The 23,423-nt window shown below is 42.1% G+C and overlaps 1 protein-coding gene across 1 annotated transcript; it reads left to right on the forward strand.

Annotated features, from left to right (window-relative positions):
- The first annotated feature begins 5,038 nt into the window (after positions 1-5,038).
- LOC109901255 (uncharacterized) lies at positions 5,039-22,588 on the forward strand. Its single transcript, XM_020497300.2, has 6 exons — positions 5,039-5,554; positions 6,090-6,214; positions 7,961-8,128; positions 20,085-20,249; positions 20,605-20,716; positions 20,940-22,588. The coding sequence occupies exons 1-6, from the start codon at positions 5,272-5,274 to the stop codon at positions 21,893-21,895; spliced, it is 1,809 nt and encodes a 602-aa protein (XP_020352889.2). The 5' UTR covers positions 5,039-5,271; the 3' UTR covers positions 21,896-22,588.
- Positions 22,589-23,423: the final 835 nt, after the last annotated feature.

Here is a 23,423-nt window from a genome sequence, read left to right on the forward strand (position 1 = left end):
ACAACTGACTCGAGAAATTTGCTCAACTGCGTCTGCAGCAGACGTGATACCCTGTCATGGCATTGAAACGCCTGCTCAGCAAAAATGCCAACACAGACCGTCAGGTTAACTTGGAGAAGTACTCTACTAGAGGCTGTGAACAAGCAATTCGGTGGCTTTTTCTCTGAGCCTGTGTCGCCACCATGCTCGATGCTAGCTATAAGGACCGCTATTTCGATGCTGACAAGAAACAGGGTTTACATTAAATGTTACAGACACAGCTGGACAAGATCGAAACAGTGACAGTGCGCACCGAGGAAGAGAGGCCACGGACAGACAGAGCTGAAACAGCTTGACATGTATGATGAAATCCTGGTTGAGACTGAACAAATGAACAACAAAACAGCACAGCAAGTAAGTGAAAGAAATAGGTTTTGATGATGTTTTACTGGTAATGGGGACATACGAAATGCCAACAAAATAACTTTTGGGTCAGTGTGTGTATGTGTGTGTGTGAGTGCGTTTCAACTATTTAACTGTATTGGAATGCTTAAAAAGCAGCAAAAATGTTTAATATCGGTTATCGGCATCGTTTTCTTTGGCAAGGAAAATATCGGATATCGGCCAAAAATGTAATATCAGTGCAAAAATATTAAATGAGGGTTGTATTCAATGGAGAGAGATGCTATGCTACTAGCCTCATTCAAATGAATATGCATCTCGGGACAACTCTAATATTGACGTATATGCTGATTCGGTGAGTGAGTTTATAAGGAAGTGTATATGAGATGTTGTACCCACTGTGACTATTAAAACCTACCCTAACCAGAAACCGTGGATAGATGGCAACATTCGCGCAAAACTGAAAGAGCATACCACCATATCTAACCATGTCAAGGCAACTGGGAATATGGCAGAATACAAACAAAGCAGTAATTTCCTCCTTAAGTCAATCAAACAAGCAAAATGTCAGTATAGAGACAAAGTAGAGTTGCAATTCAACGGCTCAGGCATGAGACATATGTGGCAGGGTCTACAGACAATCACGGACTACAAAAGGAAAATCAGCCATGTCGCGGACACCAACGTCTTGCTTCCAGACAAACTAAACACCTTCTTTGCCCACTTTGAGGATAATACAGTACCACTGATGTGGTCCACTACCAAGGACTGTGAGCGCTCCTTCTCCGTGGCCGAAGCGAGTAAGACATTTAAATGTGTTAACCCTCGCAAGGCTGCCGGCCCAGATGGCATCCCTAGCTGCGTCATCAGAGCATGCGCAGACCAGTTGCTGGTGTGTTTACAGACATATTCAATCTCTCCCTATCCCAGTCTGCTGTCCCCACATGCTTCAAGATGGCCACCATTGTTCCTGTACCCAAGAAGGCAAAGGTAGCTGAACTAAATGACTATCGCTCTGTAGCACTCACTTCTGTCATCATGAAGTGCTTTGAGAGACAAGTCAAGGATCATATCACCTCTACCTTACCTGACATCCTAGACCCACTTCAATTTGCTTACCGCCCCAATAAGTCCAGAGACAATGCAATCGCCATCACACTGCCCTATCCCATCTGGACAAGAGGAATACCTATGTAAGAATGCTGTTCATTGACTATAGCTCAGCATTCAACACCATAGTACCCTCCAAGCTCATCATTAAGCTTGAGGCCCTGGGTCTCAACTAGAGGTCGTCCGATTATTCGGAATGACCGATTAATTAGGGCCGATTTCATATTTTCATAACAATCGGTAATTAGCATTTTTGGACACTGATCATGGCCGATTATATTGCACTCCACAAGGAGACTGCGTGGAAGGCTGACTACCGGTTATGCAAGTGCAGCAAGGAGCCAAGGTAAGGTGCTAGCTAGCATTAAACCTATCTTAACATAATCAGTAGTTAAATACACATGGTTGATGATATTACTAGTTTATCTAGCTTGTCCTTGCGTTGCATATAATCGATGCGGTGCCTGTTAATTTATCATTGAATCACAGCCTACTTCGCCAAACGGGTGATTGAACAAGCGTATTTGCTAAAAAAGCACTGTCGTTGCACCAATGTGTACCTAACCATAAACATCAACGCCTTTCTTAAAATCAATACACAAGTATATATTTCTAAACCTGCATATTTAGTTAATATTGCCTGCTAACATGAATTTCTTTTAACTAGGGAAATTGTGTCACTTCTCATGCGTTCTGTGCAACAGAGTCAGGGTATATGCAGCAGTTTGGGCCGCCTAGCTCATTGAAAACTGTGAAGACCATTTCTTCCTAACAAAGACAGCCAACTTCGCCAAACGGGGAATGATTTAACAAAGGCGCATTTGCAAAAAAAGCACAATCGTTGCAGGAATGTACCTAACCATAAACATCAATGCCTTTCTTAAAATCAATACACAGAAGTATATATTTTTTAAACCTGCATTTAGTTAAAAGAAATTCATGTTATCAGGCAAAATTAAACTAGGGAAATTGTGTCACTTCTCTCGCGTTCATTGCACACAGAGTCAGTGTATATGCAACAGTTTGGGCCGCCTGGCTCGTTGCAAACTAATTTTCCTGAATTTCCGTAATTATGACATAACATTGAAGGTTGTGCAATGTAACAGCAATATTTAGACTTATGGATGCCACCAGTTAGGTAAAATACGGAATGGTTCCATATTTTACTGAAAGAATAAACGTTTTGTTTTTTCGAAATGATAGTTTCCAGATTTTAACATATTAATGACCTAATGCTCGTATTTCTGTGTGTAATTATATTATAATTAAGACTATGATTTGATAGAGCAGTCTGACTGAGCGGTGGTAGGCAGCAGCAGGCTCGTAAGCATTCATTCAGACAGCACTTTCCTGCGTTTGCCAGCAGCTCTTCGCAATGCTTCAAGAATTGCACTGTTTATGACTTCAAGCCTATCAACTCCAAAGATTAGGCTGGCAATACTAAAGTACCTATTAGAACATCTAATAGTCAAAGGTATATGAAATACAAATGTTAGAACTACAACCTAAAACTATAATAACTACAACCTAAAACTTCTTACCTGGGAATATTGAAGACTCGTGTTAAAAGGAACCACCAGCTTTCATATGTTCTCATGTTCTGAGCAAGAAACTTAAACATTAGCTTTTTTACATGGCACATATTGCACTTTTAATTTCTTCAACACTTTGTTTTTGCATTGTTTAAACCAAATTGAACATGTTTCATTATTTGAGACTAAATAGATTTTATTGATGTATTATATTAAGTTCAAATAAAAGTGTTCATTCAGTATTGTTGTAATTGTCATTAATACAAATATATAAAAATCGTCTCATTAATCGGTATGGGCTTTTTTTTTGTCCTCCAATAATTGGTATCGGTGTTGAAAAATCATAATCGGTCGACCTCTAGGCTCAACCCCGCCCGGTGCATTTGGGTCCTGGATTTCCTGACGGGCCGCCTCCAGGTGGTGAAGGTAGGAAACAACATCTCCACTTCGCTATTCCTCAACACTGGGGCCCCACAAGGTTGCATGCTCAGCCACCCTCCTGTACTCCCTGTTCACCCATGACTGCATGGCCATGCACGCCTCCAACTCAATCATCAGGTTTGCAGACGACACAACAGTAGTAGGCTTGATTACCAACAATGACGAGACAGCCTACAGGGAGGAGGCGAAGGCTCTCGGAGTGTGGTGTAAGGAAAATAACCTCTCACTCAACGTCAACAAAACAAAGGAGATGATCGTGGACTTCAGGAAACAGTAGAGGGAGCACCCCTCTATCCACATAGATGGGTCAGCAGTGGAGAAGGTGGAAAGTTCCTCGGCGTACACATCACAGACAAACTGAAATGGTACACCCACACAGACAGTGTGGTGAAGGAGGCGCAATAGCGCCTCTTCAACCTCAGCAGGCTGAAGAAATATGGCTTGTCACCTAAAACCCTCACAAACTTTTAAAGATGCACAATTGAGAGCATCCTGTCAGGCTATATCACCGCCTGATACAGCAACTGCACCGCCCACAACCGCAGGGCTCTCCAGAGGGTGGTGCAGTCTGCACAATGCATCACCGGGGGCAAACTACCTACCCTCCAGGACACCAACAGCACCCGATGTCACAGGAAGGCCAAAAAGATCAGAGGACAACAACCACCCGGGCCACTGCCTGTTCACCCCACTACCATCCAGAAGGTGAGGTCAGTACATGTGCATCAAAGCTGGGACCGAGAGACTGAAAAACAGCCATCGCTAGCAGAGAGGCTGCTGCCTACATACAGACTTTAAATCATTGGCCACTTTAATAAATGGAACACGAGTCACTTTAATAATGCCACTTTAATAATGTTTACATATCTTGCATTACTCATCTCATATGTATATACTGTATTCTATACTATCTATTGCATCCTAGCAGCCTATGCCGCTGACATTGCTCATCTATACATTTATATATTCTTATTCCAGTGGTTAGAGCGTTGGTCTAGTAACCGAAAGGTTGCAAGATCGAATCACCCGCTGACAAGGTAAAAAGGCAGTTAACCCATTGTTCCTAGGCCATCATTGAAAAAAAGAATTTGTTCTTAACTGACTTTCCTAATTAAATAAAGGTAAAATAAAATAAATAAAAAATATTTATTTTACTTAGATTTGTGTATATTAGGTATTTGTTGTGGAATTGTTAGATATTGCTGCACTGTCGGAACTGGAAGCACCAGTATTTCGCGACTCCCGCAATAACATCTGCTAACTATGTGTATATGACCAATCAAATGTGATTTGATATAAAGCGGTTTTTCCTCAGAGTTGCCGGGACATCTTATATCAGTACACTCGTAGCAACTGAACCATTACGAAACTATTATTAGATCAAATAAACCCACATAGCCATAAAACAATTTGTTTACCAAATTCGACACTCATTGACCTAACAAAAACTCATTGCTTGGTAGGCAAAACGACGAAAAAAAACGCCACCTGCTGGGAGGAGACAGATTTTCTGCAGAGTTGGGCATGTTTCTTCCTCTTTCTCTCTGGTATTAGAAATTGTGACGAAAGTGGTTTCTCTGACGGAAAATCACACGAAGAAGAAGAACGGAAGTGAACAGTGACCAAGAACAATTTCCACAATAGCGTTTTTATTGTTATGTAGACGTTTATGAACACCTTGGTACTCAAAATATGACTCATTTAACTACCCAGCATTACATACTTACTCAAGGTAGTGTTTAATTCGCATTGCAGACAGGATTTGGTTGATAGATTGTATCTAGGTAACGCTAGCTAGCTGCTAACAATGGCTAACTGTATGGTTTTTCACTCTCAAATAGCCTCCATTATGGAGGTGCTAGCGAATACAGCCGTGGCAGACATCTGTAAACTCGTAGACGACGACTATGCAGTGTTTCGTTTGGAAATAACTCAAAGCCAGAAAGAAAACAGGACATTACGCAGGAAACTACAGCTATTGGAACAGAAGGTGACACGGGAGCGCACAGAGAGGACAATGCGAGACCGCGTCCTCGCCAGTCGTCCCAGTAGTGTCAAGATCCTCGACCGATACAGAGGAATGGCCAGAGGTACATTTTGCACAAGGCTGGGGCTGTCGCCCTGTTCCCGTCTGCACATGTTTTCAGATGTATATTACCCAGAATTGTGTCTTGGTCAGTTTTTGGATAGAAGGCAATAATTCCCCCGATTGCTTACTTAGATATCTTGCACAAAGACACTATTTCCCGGAAGGAAATATATAGCTAGTGCCTTTCGCCCCGTCCCCTCTGCACATGTGTTAAGATGTGTTACCCAGAATTCGGTCATGGTCAGTTTCTGAATAGTAATGCAATAATTCCTCTGATTACTTATCTTGTGCAAAGACAACATATTCAAACCAGATTCTTGATTTACTGCATTTCCTATTATTTCCTCAATGAAAACAATATGGTGCATGAAACAATCAAATGATCTATAAATAGTCAGTAAGTTATAAGGTGTTACCTTACATCCTTGCCATTTCTAGACATTCTAGACATTGTCAATTGGGTACAATATACAATTGAGCATTGACAGTAGCTAATCTAACCACCTTTTTCCCGCCAAATTAAATCTCTGTTGAAGGAAATCTCACTGGAGGCTACAGGAGCTTTGTGAAGCCAGCGGGAGACAATACATGGAGAGATGACCAACCAATCACTGTTGATGAGGGGAGTGGAACCTCAACCCAGCACGTTATCGTGATAGAGGTTAGTGTAATATTTTTACATCAAAATTACAGTACATCAAATGTGGCCAATTTATTTCAGAAAGGCTCCCCTAAGCTATTTACTTGTTTACATGTACAGTACCAGTCAAAAGTTTGGACACACCTACTCATTCAAGGGTTTTTCTTAATTTTACTATTTTATACATTGTAGAATAATAGTGAACACATCAAACTATGAAATTACACATATGTAATCATGTGGTAACCAAAAAAGTGTTAAACAAATCAAAATATATTTATATTTGAGATTCTTCAAAGTAGCCACCCTTTGCCTTGATGGCAGCTTTGCACACACTTTGCATTCTCTCAACCAGCTTCACCTGGAATGCTTTTCTTGAAGGAGTTCCCACATATGCTGAGCACTTGTTGGATTCTTTTCCTTCACTCTGCGGTCCAACTCATCCTAATCCATCTCAATTGGGTTGAGGTTGTGGAGGCCAGGTCATCTGATGCAGCACCCCATCACTCTCCTTCTTGTTCAAATAGCCATTCAACAGCCTGGAGGTGTGTTGGGTCATTGTCCTGTTGAAAAACAAATGATAGTCCCACTAAGCGAAAACCAGGTGGGATGGCGTAGCGCTGCAGAATCCTGTGATAGCCATGCTGGTGAAGTGTGCCTTGAATTCTAAATTAATCACAGACAGTGTCACCAGCAAAGTACCCCCAAACCATCACACCTCCTCCATGTTTCACGGGAACCACACATGCAGAGATCATCCGTTCACCTACTCTGCGTCTCACAAAGATACGACAGTTGGAACCAAAAATCTCACATTTGAACTCAGACCAAAGGACAGATTTTCACCAGTCTAATGTCCATTGCTCATGTTTCTCTGACCAAGCAAGTTTCTTCTTATTGGTGTCCTTTAGTAGTGGTTTCTTTGCAATTCAACCATGAAGGCCTGATACACGCAGTCTCCTCTGAACAGTTGTTGAGTTGTGTCTGTTACTTGAACTCTGTGAAGCATTTATTTGGGCTGCAATTTCTGAGGCTGGTAACTCTAATGAACTTATCCTATGCAGCAGAAATACGCGTTCTTCCTATCCTGTGGCGGTCCTCATGGGAGCCAGTTTCATCATAGCACTTGATGGTTTTTGCGACTGCACTTGAAGAAACTTTGTTATTGAAATGTTCCGTATTGACTGACCTTCATGTCTTAAAGTAATGATGGACTGTCGTTTCTCTTTGCTTATTTGAGCTGTTCTTGCCATAGTATGGACTTGGTCATTTACCAAAAAGGTCTATCTTCTGTATACTACCCCTACCTTACCAAATCACAACTGATTGGCTCAAACACATTAAGAAGGAAAGAAATTCCACAAATTAACTTTTAACAAGGCACATCTGTTAATTTAAATGCATTTCAGGTGACTACCTCATGAACCTGGTTGAGAGAATGCCAAGAGTGTGCGAAGCCGTCAAGGCAAAGGGTGGCTACTGAAGAATCTCAAATATGAAATATATTTTGATTTGTTTAACACATTTTTTGGTTACTACATGATTCCATGTGTTATTTAAAAGTTTTTATGTCTTCACTATTATTCTACAATGTATAAAATAGTAAAAATAAAGAAAAACCTTTGAATGAGTAGATGTGTCAAAAATTTTGACTGGTACTGTACATCCTTATTTCTCTGCCATAGGGGAGCTTGTGAGACTTCCCTACGACATTGTTATCCAATTCAACTCATGTACCTGCAATAACCTCCTCTCTTCTTCTGTCAGTCTGCAGATACAGGGGTTGCAGGTCCTGGGGTCAAGCAGGAGAGAACTGAAGGAAAGGACACAAGACACAGCAGAGACATCCAGATTGGATTGACTGGAGCGCCCCCTGTGTCCAGGGAGGACCCCGCCGCCTCGCCTCAGCCCAGGACCCAACACAGCATCACGGAGGTCAGTGGAACGCCGAACACCGTCCTCAAGTCAGAGACAGACACCGAGACTTTAACTGTAACACACAGGCTCTTACCCACAGGATCTGACCACAGATCAGACTCAGAGAGACTGGAGCTGCGGCCACTGGGCTGTCCTCCTGCTTCCAGCTCAGAGTACTTACCGGTATTTCACCAGAGCCAGAGGACGGTTCATTCCTGTGGAGATGGTGACGCATTAGACACTGGTGTTGATGATCTGCCTTGTTCTTACGCTACAGAGATGGACCCTGGCAACATATCCTTAGGATTAGAGACACAGACTCATCTGTTTAGAGAGGACTGGAACCAGTACAGTAGTAGTGTATACTCTGAAGGGTGCCTAGATAAGAAACGAGAGGTTATAGTGGTAAACGAGGTGAAAGTGGAGGGCGACGCTCCTCCCACATGGAATGCAGATGGTCACCTAGGAGACAGACACTCACAGGGTAGAGATTTCTTAGATTACAGAGAAAGCTTGGACACAAATATAAATGTTGTCACCCACTCCCCTTTACACGTATTCAGGGATCGTGTCCCAGTGTCCACATCGATGGCACCTTCCGATTCACACGGCAGTGTCGTTTTCGATCAAGTGTTGAACTCAAATGACCAAAGAGCCATGGCTCGTGGAGGGGGAGCAACATCCGGCATTAGTAAAGAGAAACGGTTCCTCTGCATGTTCTGTAACAAAGGCTTCAGCTGCCCCCAGAAAGTGGAAATCCACCAGAGGGTCCACACAGGGGAGAAACCCTACAGCTGTACCCAGTGTCATATGTGCTTTTCCCAGGCTTGTCACCTAAAGAGGCACCAGAGGGTCCACACAGGGGAGAAACCCTACAGCTGCCCCCATTGTGAGAAGAGGTTCTCCCGCCAGGACCAGCTGAAGATGCACCTGAAGGTCCACACGGGAGAGAGGCCATTTGCATGTACGCACTGCAGGAAGAGGTTCTCAGAGAGGAGCAACCTCAGGATACACCAGCAGAAAAACCATTCCACTATGTAACATAGGAAGTACCCATTCCACTCTATAGCGTCTGATGTTTAGATCAAACCCAGCATTAAAGACACAGATTAATTTTCAGTGTTATCAGCAGAAAGGATCCACAGATGCATTTAGAATAACGAGAGTAACAGATTTCAATGTTGAATATTTGTGGGTAGAATATTGCATCCAGATATGATATTGTGTGATATATAAGGCATATATAAGCCTAAAAATTGAAAATAAGTGCTTGAGGTGGACCCCTGTAGGAGATGAAAAATTGAAAAGAAACCGGGAGTACATATGTTTTGAATTGAAATGCAAACAGATTCTAGGTTGGTTGATGTCATAAATATTAAGAACTAAAAGGCGATGGAAAGGTGGAGAGGAACTGGCACGACTGTCTGAATGAGTTGCCAGCATCACAAAACATTTTTGGAGAATGAATATGTTACTTTTGTAAGTATTGGCCTAGACCAGGGCTATTCAACTCTTACCCAACGAGGTCCAGAACCTGCTGGTTTTCTGTTCTACCTGATAATTAATTGTACCAGGTCTAAAATCAGTCCATGAGTAGAGGGGAACAATAAATGCAGCAGAACTGGCTTTGACTTCCAGAGTTGAGTTTGAGGGGCCTAGGCTATATTGCAACATAAAGATGCATTAAGGTGTATTACAGATTTAATATTATTTTACTTGGGATGAGAGTTTGAATTCGTCTGATGACACCAATACTTCTCGCAATTTTATTTCAGACAAATGAAATGGGATTTTCCCAGTTAATTATTTTTGTCAATGAGAACACCTTGGAATTTGGTCATTTTAACACAGGGTAGTAAAGGAAATGTATTCTTTTTTCGGGCAATAAAATGCATGTGATAGCTTTACTTTTTTTTTTAGGGACAACTTATTTGATTTAAACCAGTTGTCAACATCATTTAATTACAAATAAAGTTTTGCGATACTAATCATTGAACGAAAATGCCATGGAAAATGTTATTGGGCTTTTGAGCAGCAGTTTAATTTACAACATCCGACCAGTAGATATCAAAACGTTTTTCTGTAAATATAGCAATGTGTTCGATCAAAATTACTGAAACAAATTCTATTGACCTGATTGCTTTGAGAGCTGGTACAAACGAGTTAAAATAACAGGAAATTAAGAGACCAGAGACCAAATACAAGAGACCAGATACCCCCTGATTTTAAAATAAATGAGTAAATATGTTGTCAGATTGCTACTTGTAGCAGTGATTCTTATGGCAAGATATAAGGTCAAGAAAGTTATTGATCTTAACTTGATCACTCTTCTGTCGCATAGAATTTTCCTGCTGCATTAGGAAATTCAAATGAGCCTGGTGAATCCCTGAAAATGATCAGTTCTCTTTCTCTCCATGCAGGGGCAGTCAAGCCATTGGGATCAGCGCTTGCTATAAAAAATAATATTCTCGCTCACTCAAACGCTAGGCCCTATTACTGCAAAATTCAAATGTACAAAAATGTATCTGAAATGCAGCAGCCATATACATCAACAATTGTCGTTTTACATAGCTTAATAACACAAGATGGATATTGGTCTTCGCTAGGCCACTACATACACTTGTATCTTAAGGTTACGAATGATCTGTCAAAATATAATTCAATCGTGGCCTGGGGTGGTCTTGCGGTTAGGGCTGCTGCCTTCAATACTGTTTTGGCAGGGGTTCGATTCCGGCCAACGCATTTCTGGCACAAATAACTCAATCCCCCTGATTGACTTGATTAAGTTACACATTTCAAATATGGACAGTCTAGGGATATTTTACCCCTGATCTTGATAAGAAATTACCATACCAGACACTTTTGGATAACATAAAAAGGAAACAAAATAATAACAATAGCCTACGCTACACCAACATTAGTTTCCATTCATACAGAGTGTCGGGTAAATTGCCACAATAGATTTGCCGTGGTAAACAAGTAAATCCTTTTTTCTGTTGTACGGAATGCTTGTCAATCGCCCTTAGTCTGTTCAAAAAGAGCTAGGTCTTTCCGATGACACCAACCAGAGGGCGAACATATCTAGAAAGTTGGAAGTGTAACCTGATCTCCCACGGGAGCAACCAACGTCTTGTTTAGACTCTTTGACCGAGGGCAGGCACTGGTTACAATATGCCATTTGGTTATATTCCAATAAGCTACATTCTGTAGGCTACCCGTAAAAGGCGCTGCATGGTCAATCCGACATCTGCATTGGCCGTGTAGCATTTACGGTGATACTGCTTCGGCAGGAGTCAGGGAATTCAGACATCTTGTGCTTCGCAGAGCTGTTGTGAAGGAACTTGTCAGGGAAGTGAGTTTGTGTTTATACAGGACCTCCTGCCCCCCCCACCTACCATCAGCCAATCATGTCAATGTGGAGCTATACGGAGTCCTCTGCATTGTCACAAAATTTGGGAGACGAGAGGCGATGTGGTACGGAGCTCAATTTGGCCTCTGCATGCTTCCGTAGGCGCCACAATTGCTTCACACCTTCCATACGGAGCCTCCGACCACATTTTTGCATCAAGCATAAAGCCATCAGTTGATTGACAGATGTAGGCCTACTGTAGAACGATATATTTTCCTCCAGTGTTGATGCTCACCTAGTTTTATAATTAGGCTGTGTATAATTTGTCAATTTAGTTATTGTCTTTGGTGTGGATTGAAAGCCTGTATTGTGTAGCCTTAATATTTCATTTTGTAAAGCTGTCAAGATGTTTGAGCCTATCCCAGATGATTTTGTTGAGCTGATACACTTTTCTCAGAATCGTAAATTATCAGACTTTTTTTTTTACTTCTGGAAAACATTGAAATAAATACAATTCACTTGTGGCCCTAATGTAGGCTCAGGCTTGCCACTAGATCACCCTGCACTTGGAGCAAATTCATGAGGCTCTGGGCCGGAGCACGCTGCTTAGATCTCTGCGCTACTGCAGGTTACAATGCTCGAGCAATTACTTAAATCACTTGTGCTACCAACACTATAGAATAATAATTGGAAATTCTCAAAAATATGTCATTTCAATTATTCATGCCTCTGTTCCAAATTTCCCCACCGTGTCCCTTACAGCCTGTTTTTTTTCCTCAGTGAGTACTGGCGGCTAGCTGTTGTTCCACAGGAAGCTTATCTGTAACCCAAACACCAGATGGCTGCCTCTAATTTAATATCAGTCCTAATGCTCAATCCCTCTGTTCGTAATGTGATCTTGTATTGAAACATTTACTTCTTCAATTACTAAGATATTGCATTATTAGAGTGCTATCTGAAAGCCCATTACCATTCACTTTGTTCCTTCACACTTATTAAATGTCTATTTTAAGATTCATATGTAATGCTTTGGAGGGATCAATATGTATTAACTGGGCTGGCACTCTATATCGGTCCCCTGTATATCGCATGCTCTGTCCATAATAAGTCTCTACCTAGCATTTTTAACGGTTGATTAGGTGAACACAGAACATCATTGGTTCTATTTTACAAGGTATAGGGCTTATTTCGAAATGTATTACCAGGGTGGAAGAAAGTGGTTATACTTTTATTGGTTAGGGGTAAGTCAAATCCTATACAATGCTTTAACCCTATCTTTCTCAAATCATCCATCAAGGGACCACTTTGAACATTACTCAGAATACTTTTTACACCACTTACTTACGTCTAATTGTGGGTTAGCAGGTTCTATATATATTTGTTCTATTGTTTACTTCATCAGATCTCTAGTAACCCATTATACATTTGTTACATCACAAATTCATCCTATACACCAGTGTTCTATTCATACAGGGGTTTAAATATTCACTCTAGTCTTCTATTTAACAGCATATTCAGGAATAATACTATTTTCTTTCATATCTACATACAGAATCCCTATATAATGTTATAGACCTGAAAACTCAGCTCACACAGAACTGGTTGGGGTATTCATTATTTTCCTTATATAACTATACTTAGGTATTCACATCCACAACACTCCATGTGCATCTTCAACAATTCTAAATGCCTACAATAACACCGTGGGCTATTATCAGTGGTTCTCAGACCACGTTGACTTTTCTATCATTACATCCTATGTATCTTCAACGGTTCTCTTGCCGCTATTTCCTATACACTAGTAGTCCCAGACTACGATGGGCAGTGGTGGATGGAATACCTAGATTGAGTCCCTACATTATTACCCCATGTGCATCTTCAATGATTCCCTTGTCGTTACTTCCTATGCACAATAGGTATCTCCTACTCTGCCTTCTGAAAGTATTCAGACCCCTTGACTTTTTCCACATGTTGTTAGGTTACAGCCTTATTCTAAAATTGATTAAACAATAGCCCATAATGACAAAGCAAAAACAGGTTTTAGAAATGTTTGATAATTTATAAAAAATACAAAACTGAAATATCACATTTACATAACTATTCAGACCCTTGTCCTGAAGCCACTCCTGCATTGTATTGGCTTTGAGCTTAGGGTCGTTGTCCTATTGGAAGGTGAACCTTTGCCCCAGAGGTCCTGAGTGCTCTGGAGCAGGTTTTCATCAAGGATCTCTCTGTACTGCTCTGTTCATCTTTGCCTCGATCCTGAATAGTCTCTCAGTCCCTGACACTGAAAACATCCCACCGCATGATGCTGCCACCACTGTAGGGATGGTGCCAGGTTTCCTCCAGACGTGACGCTTGGCATTCAAGAGTTCAATCTTGGTTTCATTAGACCAGAGAATCTTGTTTCTCATGGTCAGAGTCCTTAGTTGCCTTTCAGCAAACTCAGAGCGGGCTGTCATGTGCCTTTTACTGAGGAGTGGCTTCCGTCTGGCCACTCTACCATAAAGGCCTGATTGGTGGAGTGCTGCAGAGATGGTTGTCCTTCTGGAAGGTTCTCCCATCTCCACAGAGGAATTCTAGAGCTCTGTCAGAGTGACCATCGGGTTCTTGGTCACCCCCCTGACCAAGGTCCTTCTCCCGTTATTGCTCAGTTTGGTCGGGCGGCCAGCTCTAGGAAGAGTCTTGGTGGTTCCAAACTTCTTCCATTTAAGAATCTTGGGGACCTTCAATGCTGCAGAAATTGTTTGGTACCCTTCCCCAGATCTGTGCCGACACAATCCTGTCTTGTAGCTCCACGGAAAATTCCTTCAACCTCATGGCTTGTTCTTTTGCTCTGACATGCACTGTCAACTGTGGGACCTTTATATAGACAGGTGTGTGCCTTTCCAAATCATGTCCGATCAATTTAACTTACCACAGGTGGACTCCAATCAAGTTGTAGAAACATCTCAAGGATGATCAATGGAAACAGGATGCACATGTGCTCAATTGAGTCTCATAGCAAAGGGTCTGAATACTTATGTAAATTAGGTATCTGTTGTATTACAAATAATTTGCAAAAAAAAATCTTAAAGCCTGTTTACATTTTGTCAATATGGGGTCTTGTGTGTAGATTGCTGAGGATTTTTTTTATTTAATCCATTTTAGAAAGGCTGTAACGTAACAAAATGTGGAAAAAGTCAAGGGATCTGAATACTTTCCGAAGGCACTGTATATTTAATAACACCACGTGTCATTGTTAGTGGCTGCAGGCCACGTATACACTTCAATAAATGTCTACAGACAGCTGTCAGCGGGGCTTCCATGGTACTGTTACGCCCTCGCTCTAGTCTTCTATAAGACTATGGGTACCTTTTTTTATGCATTATTCACCTTAATTGTATTGGTTTTATAATAAATAAATAATAATTTAAAATTGACTTACTGAAATAATTTGCCATCCCTCAATTGTTCGCAGATGATGTGTCTCCTACTGGGCAGTTAACAGTAAGGGTCTGGTCTGGGCGGGTCTCGTCATCTTTTGGATAGATGGGAATTACCCTCAAAATGCGCCACCGGTTTTCCTCGCAGACCCCCAACTGGAAAGCTCCGCAGGTAGAATCAATCATCCAGTTCGTGATGCCAAATTGTTGTGGAAATTCTTACACGGGGAGACTCAAAGTCAATCTTAAATTAATCATTGTTTATTATCAGCGTGCTGGAGAGGTTCCAACCAACTCAATGCATCAAGTACACCTGTCAATCTACTGGGGCAGTCCCGTTAGTTCTTATATACAGACAAGTTATATTTGCATGATTTAGCTTATTCATCATTCAAATTTAATTAATCAGTAACGTTTGCATGTGACAGACCAATACCTCAAAAGGCTTCTCTCTAACCTGTGTCCTTGAAATGGAGATATCCCTTTCTCTAAACAAGGTTCTGGGCTGCCAAATTGCAGATCGTGATAATGAGGATTCGTTCAATCAGTCACTTGCATGAATACAGAAATAGGTTTTTACAAAAACACAAACGGAAACATTTCCATCACACACATTCAATACCGCCTTGCACACATCTAGCTGACCTAAGGTGTAATCATTAGTCCAACAGTTCCAAACAAGAGTTTCTATTGGACAAAGCCAGGTATGTTAATCCCCATTTCCTTCCGTTTGCTTCTGTTTAAGAAATGTTTTTCAACAGAATTGACGGAATGAATACACCCCTTATCACACACAAACAATTCACTTTCATAGCTACATACAAACAGCTTGTTGTATTCCTTCTTGCATGTATGCGCTCTCCTCTCACCTTTCCCTTTGCTTTTGGACTTCAATGCACAACACATTGTGCATTGCTGTCTGTTACCAGACGAAAAATCATTTCCAAGCAAAACATTCATATCATAACGGCTACACATAGCCTACATCGTTGTCACCATATTAGCTAAAGTAACGTCATAGTCAACATAGCTAATAGAACTAATGCATTAGTAAACCCGCTACAATCATGCAGTATAGTCACTGGGGCCCCCCGGTGGCAATAAATTAATAAAACCAAAAGCTTACCTTGACTTGGAAGAGTTCCAGTGTTGGATAGTCATAGCTAGCTAACATAGCATCCCTCTGTTTGAGTAGGCTAAACTAGCTAGCTGTATTTGCTCCTCCATTTTGGAAGAAATTCATTTGTTAAAAACTTTAGCTATTGTCTTTGAGTCAACTACTCACCACATGTTATGCACTGCAGCGCTAGCTAGCTGTAGCTTATGCTTTCAGTACATTCTCTAATCCTTTGATTGGGTATAAAACATGTCAGTTCATGCTGCAAGAGCTCTGATAGGTTGGGTGATGTCCTCTGGAAGTTGTCATAATTTTGCTGTGTAAGTCTATGGAAGGGGGTGAGAACCATGAGCCTCCTAGGTTTTGTATTGCAATCAATGTACCCAGAGGAAGACGGAAACTAGCTGTCCTCCGGCTACACCATGGTACTTACCTTAGAGTGCTGTTGAGGCTACTGTCAACCTTCATTTCAAAACAGTGTGTTTTAATCAGTTATTTGGTATTGTGAATATATTTTATAGTTTTATCTAAAAAGGACAACTTTTTAAATGTTTAACTATTTTTATTAAATTCACTGAGGAGGATGGTCCTTCCCTTCTTCCTCTGAGGAGCCTCCACTTATGAATACAGATGATACATAGGCGCATCATTTTAAATGATTTTGTTTTAAGCCTTCCCTTTGTTTTAAGATTTAAAAAAAAGTCTAATTAATTAAAGGAATAGATCAGTGGGCTACAGCCATGTCGCCTGCAGTGGGCCTACTGGGCGGAGGGGGTGAAACACCAGCTGGTCGTACTTCAGGTATGTGATGTTGCCTCTCTATTGCTGTTCAAAGAAAGCGGGTCGTTTCTTTTGAGGCGTACCTTTCGGAGAAGTCTTCATTGATTAAGAACTGAGCTCTTTGGCCTTGCACACCAGTGGTGGGTTTGGTGTTGAAATGAGAATGCATACGCAGATAAGAACCCCATGCCCACTGTAATATATGGTGGACGTTATGGGGCTGTTTTGCTTCCACTGGTCCTGGGGCCCTGGTTAAGGTCAAAGGCATCATGAACTTTACTCAGTACCAGGACATTTTAGCCAAAAACCTGGTTGCCTCTACAAGGAAGGAAGCTGATACTTGGCCTCAAGTGGATCTTCCAGCAAGATAACCACAAGCACACATTAAAATCCACAAAGAAATGGTAAATTGAAACTAATCCCATTGAAAACCTGTTTTTGAATTGAAGAGGGCAGTCCATAAGCGTAAACAAAGGATACCAATGATCTGGAAAGATTCTGTATGGAGCAATGGTCTAAGATCCATCCTCCTAATGTATTCTACAATTTTATAAAAAGGCTCAGTGCTATAATCTTCGCACGGTGAGGTGTTAAAAACAGGAGTGTCAATCATTTTGACCCCTATCTTTTTGTGAAAATCTTTCTCTGAGCAATTGTATTAGTTAAAAATATCATACATTTAAAAAATACAATTGCATACAATATAGCTCAGTATTTGAATTATGTATTTTATTCAGTCTTTTTTGCACTACTGTTTACTTGGTGTATCTACCTCACATCTCGCTGAGTCTACCTTTAAAGAAGGGGTGAGGGGAGTTCCTTACTAATTAGTGACCTTATTTCATCAATCAAGTACAAGGGAGAAGCGAAAACCCGCAGACACTCAGCCCTCCCTGGAATGAGTTAGACACGTGCTTTAAAGGAACAGTTCACAAAATGACATTGGTTTCCTTACCCTGTAAGCAGTCTATGGACAAGGTTTGACATCAGTCCATGCTTTGGTTTAGTTTTCCTGGCACTGTTTCCAAATGCTAACGTTTTAGCATTTGTAGCAAAAAATCCCATTCAAGTCATGGTACCCACATTTTTTTGCATGGATTGCCGTCGTACCTTGACCATAGACTGCTTACAGGTTAAGGAAACCATGGTTTAATTTGGATAAACTATCCCTTTAAACCTAACCTATGACCTGACCCATCACCTTATGTATTACTGCCACATAGTGGCAAGAAGTGACAAAAATGGCTGTTAGCCTCCCACGCGCAGGTTACTTTCTGTCCCTAAAACTGACACTAAATAATAAACAAAATATATTTTTTATAAAACTTAAAGTAAATAAAAACAAGTAAATCAGATCTGAAAACTCGTATAGAGATGAAAAATGAATATAAAAACACAACTATGGGCCTCTTGAGAGGTGCAGTGCTACCTATGCCACTAGAGATCCTGGTTCGGGTCCAGACTCTGTCGCAGCCGGCCGCAACTGGGAGACCCATGGGGCGGCGCACAATTGGCTCAGCATCATCTGGGTTAGGGGAGGGTTTGGCCGACAGGGATGTTCTTGTCCGATCGCGCACTTGCAACTCCTGTGGCGGGCCGGGCGCAATGTACGCTGACACGGTCACCAGGTGTACCTTGTTTCCTCCGACACATTGGTGCAACTGACTTCCGGGTGAAGTGGGCATTGTGTCAAGAAGCAGTGCGGCTTGGTTGGGTTGTGTTTCGGAGGACGCACGGCTCTCGACATTCGCCTCTCCCGAGTCTGTACGAGAGTTGCAGCGATGGGACAAGACTGTAACTACCAATTGGATACCACAAAATTAGGGAGAAAAGGGGGTATTTAAAAATAATAATAATAAATAAAAATAACTATAACATTGGTAGAACATTTTTTTATTGTTTTTATTTTTAGCTGGGGGGTAGGATTAATTTAAGAGGTAGGGTTTAACGTTTTTGGAAGATGGGCAGGGACTTTGCTGTTCCACCATTGTGGTGCCAGGACAAATAAGAGCTTTGACTTGGCTGAGCTTGAGCTGACCTACCTGTAGGAGTGGGATGGCCAAGAGACCAGAGTTCGCAGAACAGAGTGTAAGGGATGGGGTGTAGGTTTTGAGCATGGAAGAAGTTTGGAACCAACAAGACTCATCCTAGAGCTGGCCTGTGGAGATGGGAGAGCCTTCCAGAAGGACAAACATCAATGCAACACCACCAATCAGGCCTTTATGGTAGAGTTGCCAGACGGAAGCCACTCCTCAGTAAAAGTTACATGACAGCCCGCTTGGAGTTTGCCAAAAGGCACCTAAAGGACTCTCAGACCACGAGAAACAAGATTCTCTGGTCTGATGAAACCAAGACTGAACTCTTTGGCCTGAGTCGCATCTGGTGGAAACCTGGCACCATCCCTACTGTGAAGCATGTTGGTGGCAGCATCATGCTGTGGGGATGTTTTTCAGCAGCTGGGACTGGGAGACTATTTAGGATCGAGGCAAAGATGAACTGAGCATAGAGAGATACTTGATGAAAACCTGCTCAGGACCTCAGACTGAGGTGAAGGTTCACCTTCCAACCAGACAACGACCCTAAGCACACAGCAAAGACAACGCAGGAGTGGTTTCGGGACAAGTCTCTGAATGTCCTTGAGTGGCCCGGCCAGAGCCCAGACTTGAACCCGATCAAACATCTCTGGAGAGACCTGAAAATAACTGCAACAACCTGGTCTGCAGAGAAGAATGGGAGAAACTCTCCAAATACAGGTGTGCCAAGCTTGTAGCGTCATACCCAAGAAGACGCAAGGCTGTAATTGCTGCCAAAGGTACTTCAGCAAAGTACTGAGTAAAGGGTCTGAAAAGTTATGTAAAACATTTTTTTTAATACATTTGCAAAAATGTCTAAACCTGTTATGGGATATTGTGTGTAGATTGAGGAAAAAAGCGATTTATTCCATTTTTTTTAATAAATCTGTGACGTAACAAAATGTGGAAAAAGTCAAGGGGTGTGGATACTTTCCAAATGCACTGTATAGTGTACACACACTGACGAACACGTCAAAATAGTTTAGCCGGGTTTGTATGAGGTTGACTTGATTTTCTAGCTGACTTCACAGCTGACTCATATTTACCCACAACATCATATTTATGTCCACAATGATGAGTTTAACAACAATGAAGTCACTAACTACAGTATTGGACTCAAATGTAGTGGGGATGGGTAAACACTCCATGTTGAAAGTGTGTTTATTATCTGTGTGTGTATGTACCTGAGGGAGTGTATGTCTGTGTAATCTGTATTACCTGTCTCTTCCAGGAGGAGGAGGGTCCAGAGGTGCTGCTGGTGAAGGAGGAGGGGTGTGGGGAGGGTCTGGGAAACACTGAGAGGACCATGGTTATGGAGGACAACCAGAGTACACCTCCTCCTGAACCCACAGAGGAACCAGCTGAACAGCACAGGACCACACACAGTCTCACTGAGGTGAGCCCACTATAAACTACAGTCTGAATGGTAGCCTTTTAGATCATAATGAATGACTATTTAATCAGGTGGAGGACCTGATCCTCGATCAGAACTTCTACTCTGAGACTCTTTGTGTATAAGGGCACAGGTCTTGATATATTGTCAGGTAGTGTGGGACCATGCCTTTGAATTATCAAACCAAAGAAGGTAAAGTAATCAAATCAACTAACACGTTTGCATAGGATCAAATCAACTAACATGTTTGCATAGGACTCATAACAATCCCGCATTGCCGAATCAGATGATGCTCCATAGCAGGGTGCTCATATCAGATTTCTTGATCCAACATCCTCTCACTCTATATCTCTCACAGTCAGTAGACATGGAGGATGGGAAGCCTGATCTGCTGCTGGTCAAAGAGGAGACAATAGAGGATGAACCAGAGAGCATTGATCTGCTGAGTGGACTAAAGCTGGGGGAGCAAGGTAAGAGAGAAATAATATGGTCTACATACAGTAATAGATCTTCAATGGGAATAGTGATACACCTGGCTATGTCTCCTTAATTATCTTCATTAATAAAATAAAACCTATGTTTACATACAAAAACACACATTATGTTTGAAAATTATTAGGTAATTGACAAAACTCCATATGTAGAGTTTTCTCTACATGTTTTTAAAGTATATTTTGTAACCTCTTCCTGCAGGTGGTTGGCTGGATGCTAACAGAGGAGACTGGGCGGCCTGCTTGGATTCCCAGAACGGTGCAGCCAAAGGCTTAAGGGACAACATCACTGAGCAGGCCAGGACCAGAGGCGATATAATAGAGGTCAGTGGATGGGACAGTGTACTCAACTCCCGGCTGGGGAACACTGTTAACCACAACCAGAAACTGACAGTCGAACACAAAACAACCGAATTTAGTCTCCATGAAAACATACTGGCTGAGACCAGGGCGAGACGTAGATTTGGACTGCAGGGTCGGGGAGGTGTCCGTATGCGTCTGGAGAGAACAGACACAGACTCCGCTAGTGATGCTCCGTCCTGCTCCTATAGTTGTGATTCAGAGAGATTGATGGCACCTCAGGTTAACCCCCTAACAGGTGCTGCCTTCAGCCTGCCTTCTATAGGATCTATCAACTGGAACATGGACCATGCGACAACACAGACACTCCCTGGCGCTTGTCCTCCTCACACTCTCCTAATGTTAAACCAGACCTCAGACAATGCCAGTGCCTCAACACTAAATGGCTACACAAGCCCATTAACAAATGACAGTAGTGGAGATGGAATCTGTAAAGCTGGCAGCGCTAAAGAGAAGCGCTTCCCATGTTCATTCTGTGGGAAAGCCTTCAGTTTTCCCAAACAGGTGGAGATCCACCAGAGGATGCACACTGGCGAGAAACCATTCAACTGTACCCAGTGTCAAATGCGCTTTGCCCGGGCTGGCCACCTGAAGAGCCATCAGAGAGTCCACACAGGGGAGAAACCCTTCAGCTGCCCCCAGTGTGAGAAGAGGTTCTCCCACCAGCACCAGCTGAAGAGGCACCTGAAGGTCCACACTGGAGAGAGGCCGTTTGCCTGTACGCACTGCGAGAAGAGGTACTCAGAGAGGAGCTACCTCAGGTTACACCTACAAAAAATGCACACGGCCTGTGTGTAGTTCTATTTGTGTAGTTCTATTTTTTTTTTTTACGTTTATTTAACTAGGCAAGTCAGTTAAGAATAAATTCTTATTTACAATGACAGCTTACTGGGGAACTGCCTTGTTCAGGGGCAGAACGACAGTCCTTTTACCTTGTCAGCTCTGGGATTCGATCCAGCAACCTTTCGGTTACTGCCCCAACGCTCTAGGCTACCTGCCGCACCAAAGTTAGTTTGTTTGTAGTTCATTCTGTTGGTTTTGGATGTAGTAGGGAACTGGATGAGGTGAACTAAGGAAAGAATGCGTATGATGAGGCAGAGTAGATGATATGGTGATAGTTAGTTAGTGTGATGGTATCTGTAAAAATGCTTCCCTGATGAAGTGACAACCTTGTACAGTTTGATGCTGGTGTTTTATAGTGAGATAATGATAGTGCCTTAATTCATGTTTACTTGAAATTAAGTAGTGAAGCTGTGTGTAATGTAATGTTGAACCTTTTCCAAAGTATTCTAAAATTCATTTTATCAAAGCGATGGTACCAGATTTATAGAAAAGGTCAAGTGTTACCATAGTGAGAAGTTAATCTACTTGTGATTGCTATTTTGTTTAAATGAAATACTAAATTGACTCTGCTGACTGACTTGGCTATTTTGTATCATTTTTTAATATAAATATGTATACATTTTTTTATAATAAACTCCAATGGCTCCATATTGTAAGGTACTTGAATCAGTGTTAGACTTGGCTTGACTGTGGTTAACGTTTTATAATATCATGTCATGTCTCTGTGTGTACAGCAAAGTTTCTTATATAAAGCTTTATGCTTTTCCGTGCAATATTTGTTTGCAGTCTGTAGTCAATGAAGACCTGCTGATCTGGTGTTACTGGCGGAAGAGACTGGACCTATGAAGCAACTGGTCAGGACCATGGATCAGAAGATGTCGCTCTTCCTTCCCGAGTCAGAAGGACAGAGACTCCACCACAACCACTACATAGAACACAACCAGTGGACAGGTGGACTGAACAACCTCACTCCTGGTGGTCATCAGAGAGACTGGGGGGTGTCCAGTCTGCAGCCCAGACCCTTCTCTTCACAGTCTCAGTGCAGGGATGGAGCAGGGAATGGGGCTGATAGATAGACCCTCCTGTTCCGATGATAAACACCACAGTATCCATGATGAGCAGAGCAGATCACCCTGGGATTCAGAGGGAGCACCCCCCATCGACAGGACAGCAGTGGATAAGGTGGAAAGTTCGTCGGCGTACACATCACAGACAAACTGAAATGGTACACCCATACAGACAGCATGGTGAAGAAGGCGCAATAGCGCCTCTTCAACCTCAGGGGGCTGAAGAAGTTTGGCTTGTCACCTAAAACCCTCACAAGCTTTTACAGATGCACAATTGAAAGCATTCTGTCGGGCTGTATCACTACCTGGTACGGCAACCGCACCGCCCACAACCGCAAGGCTCTCCAGAGGATGATGTGGTCTGCACAACGCATCACCGGGGGCAAACTACCTGCCCTCCAGGACACCCACAGCAC

Source organism: Oncorhynchus kisutch, linkage group LG12, assembly GCF_002021735.2.
Source record: "Oncorhynchus kisutch isolate 150728-3 linkage group LG12, Okis_V2, whole genome shotgun sequence".
Classification (NCBI taxonomy): Eukaryota; Metazoa; Chordata; class Actinopteri; order Salmoniformes; family Salmonidae; genus Oncorhynchus; species Oncorhynchus kisutch.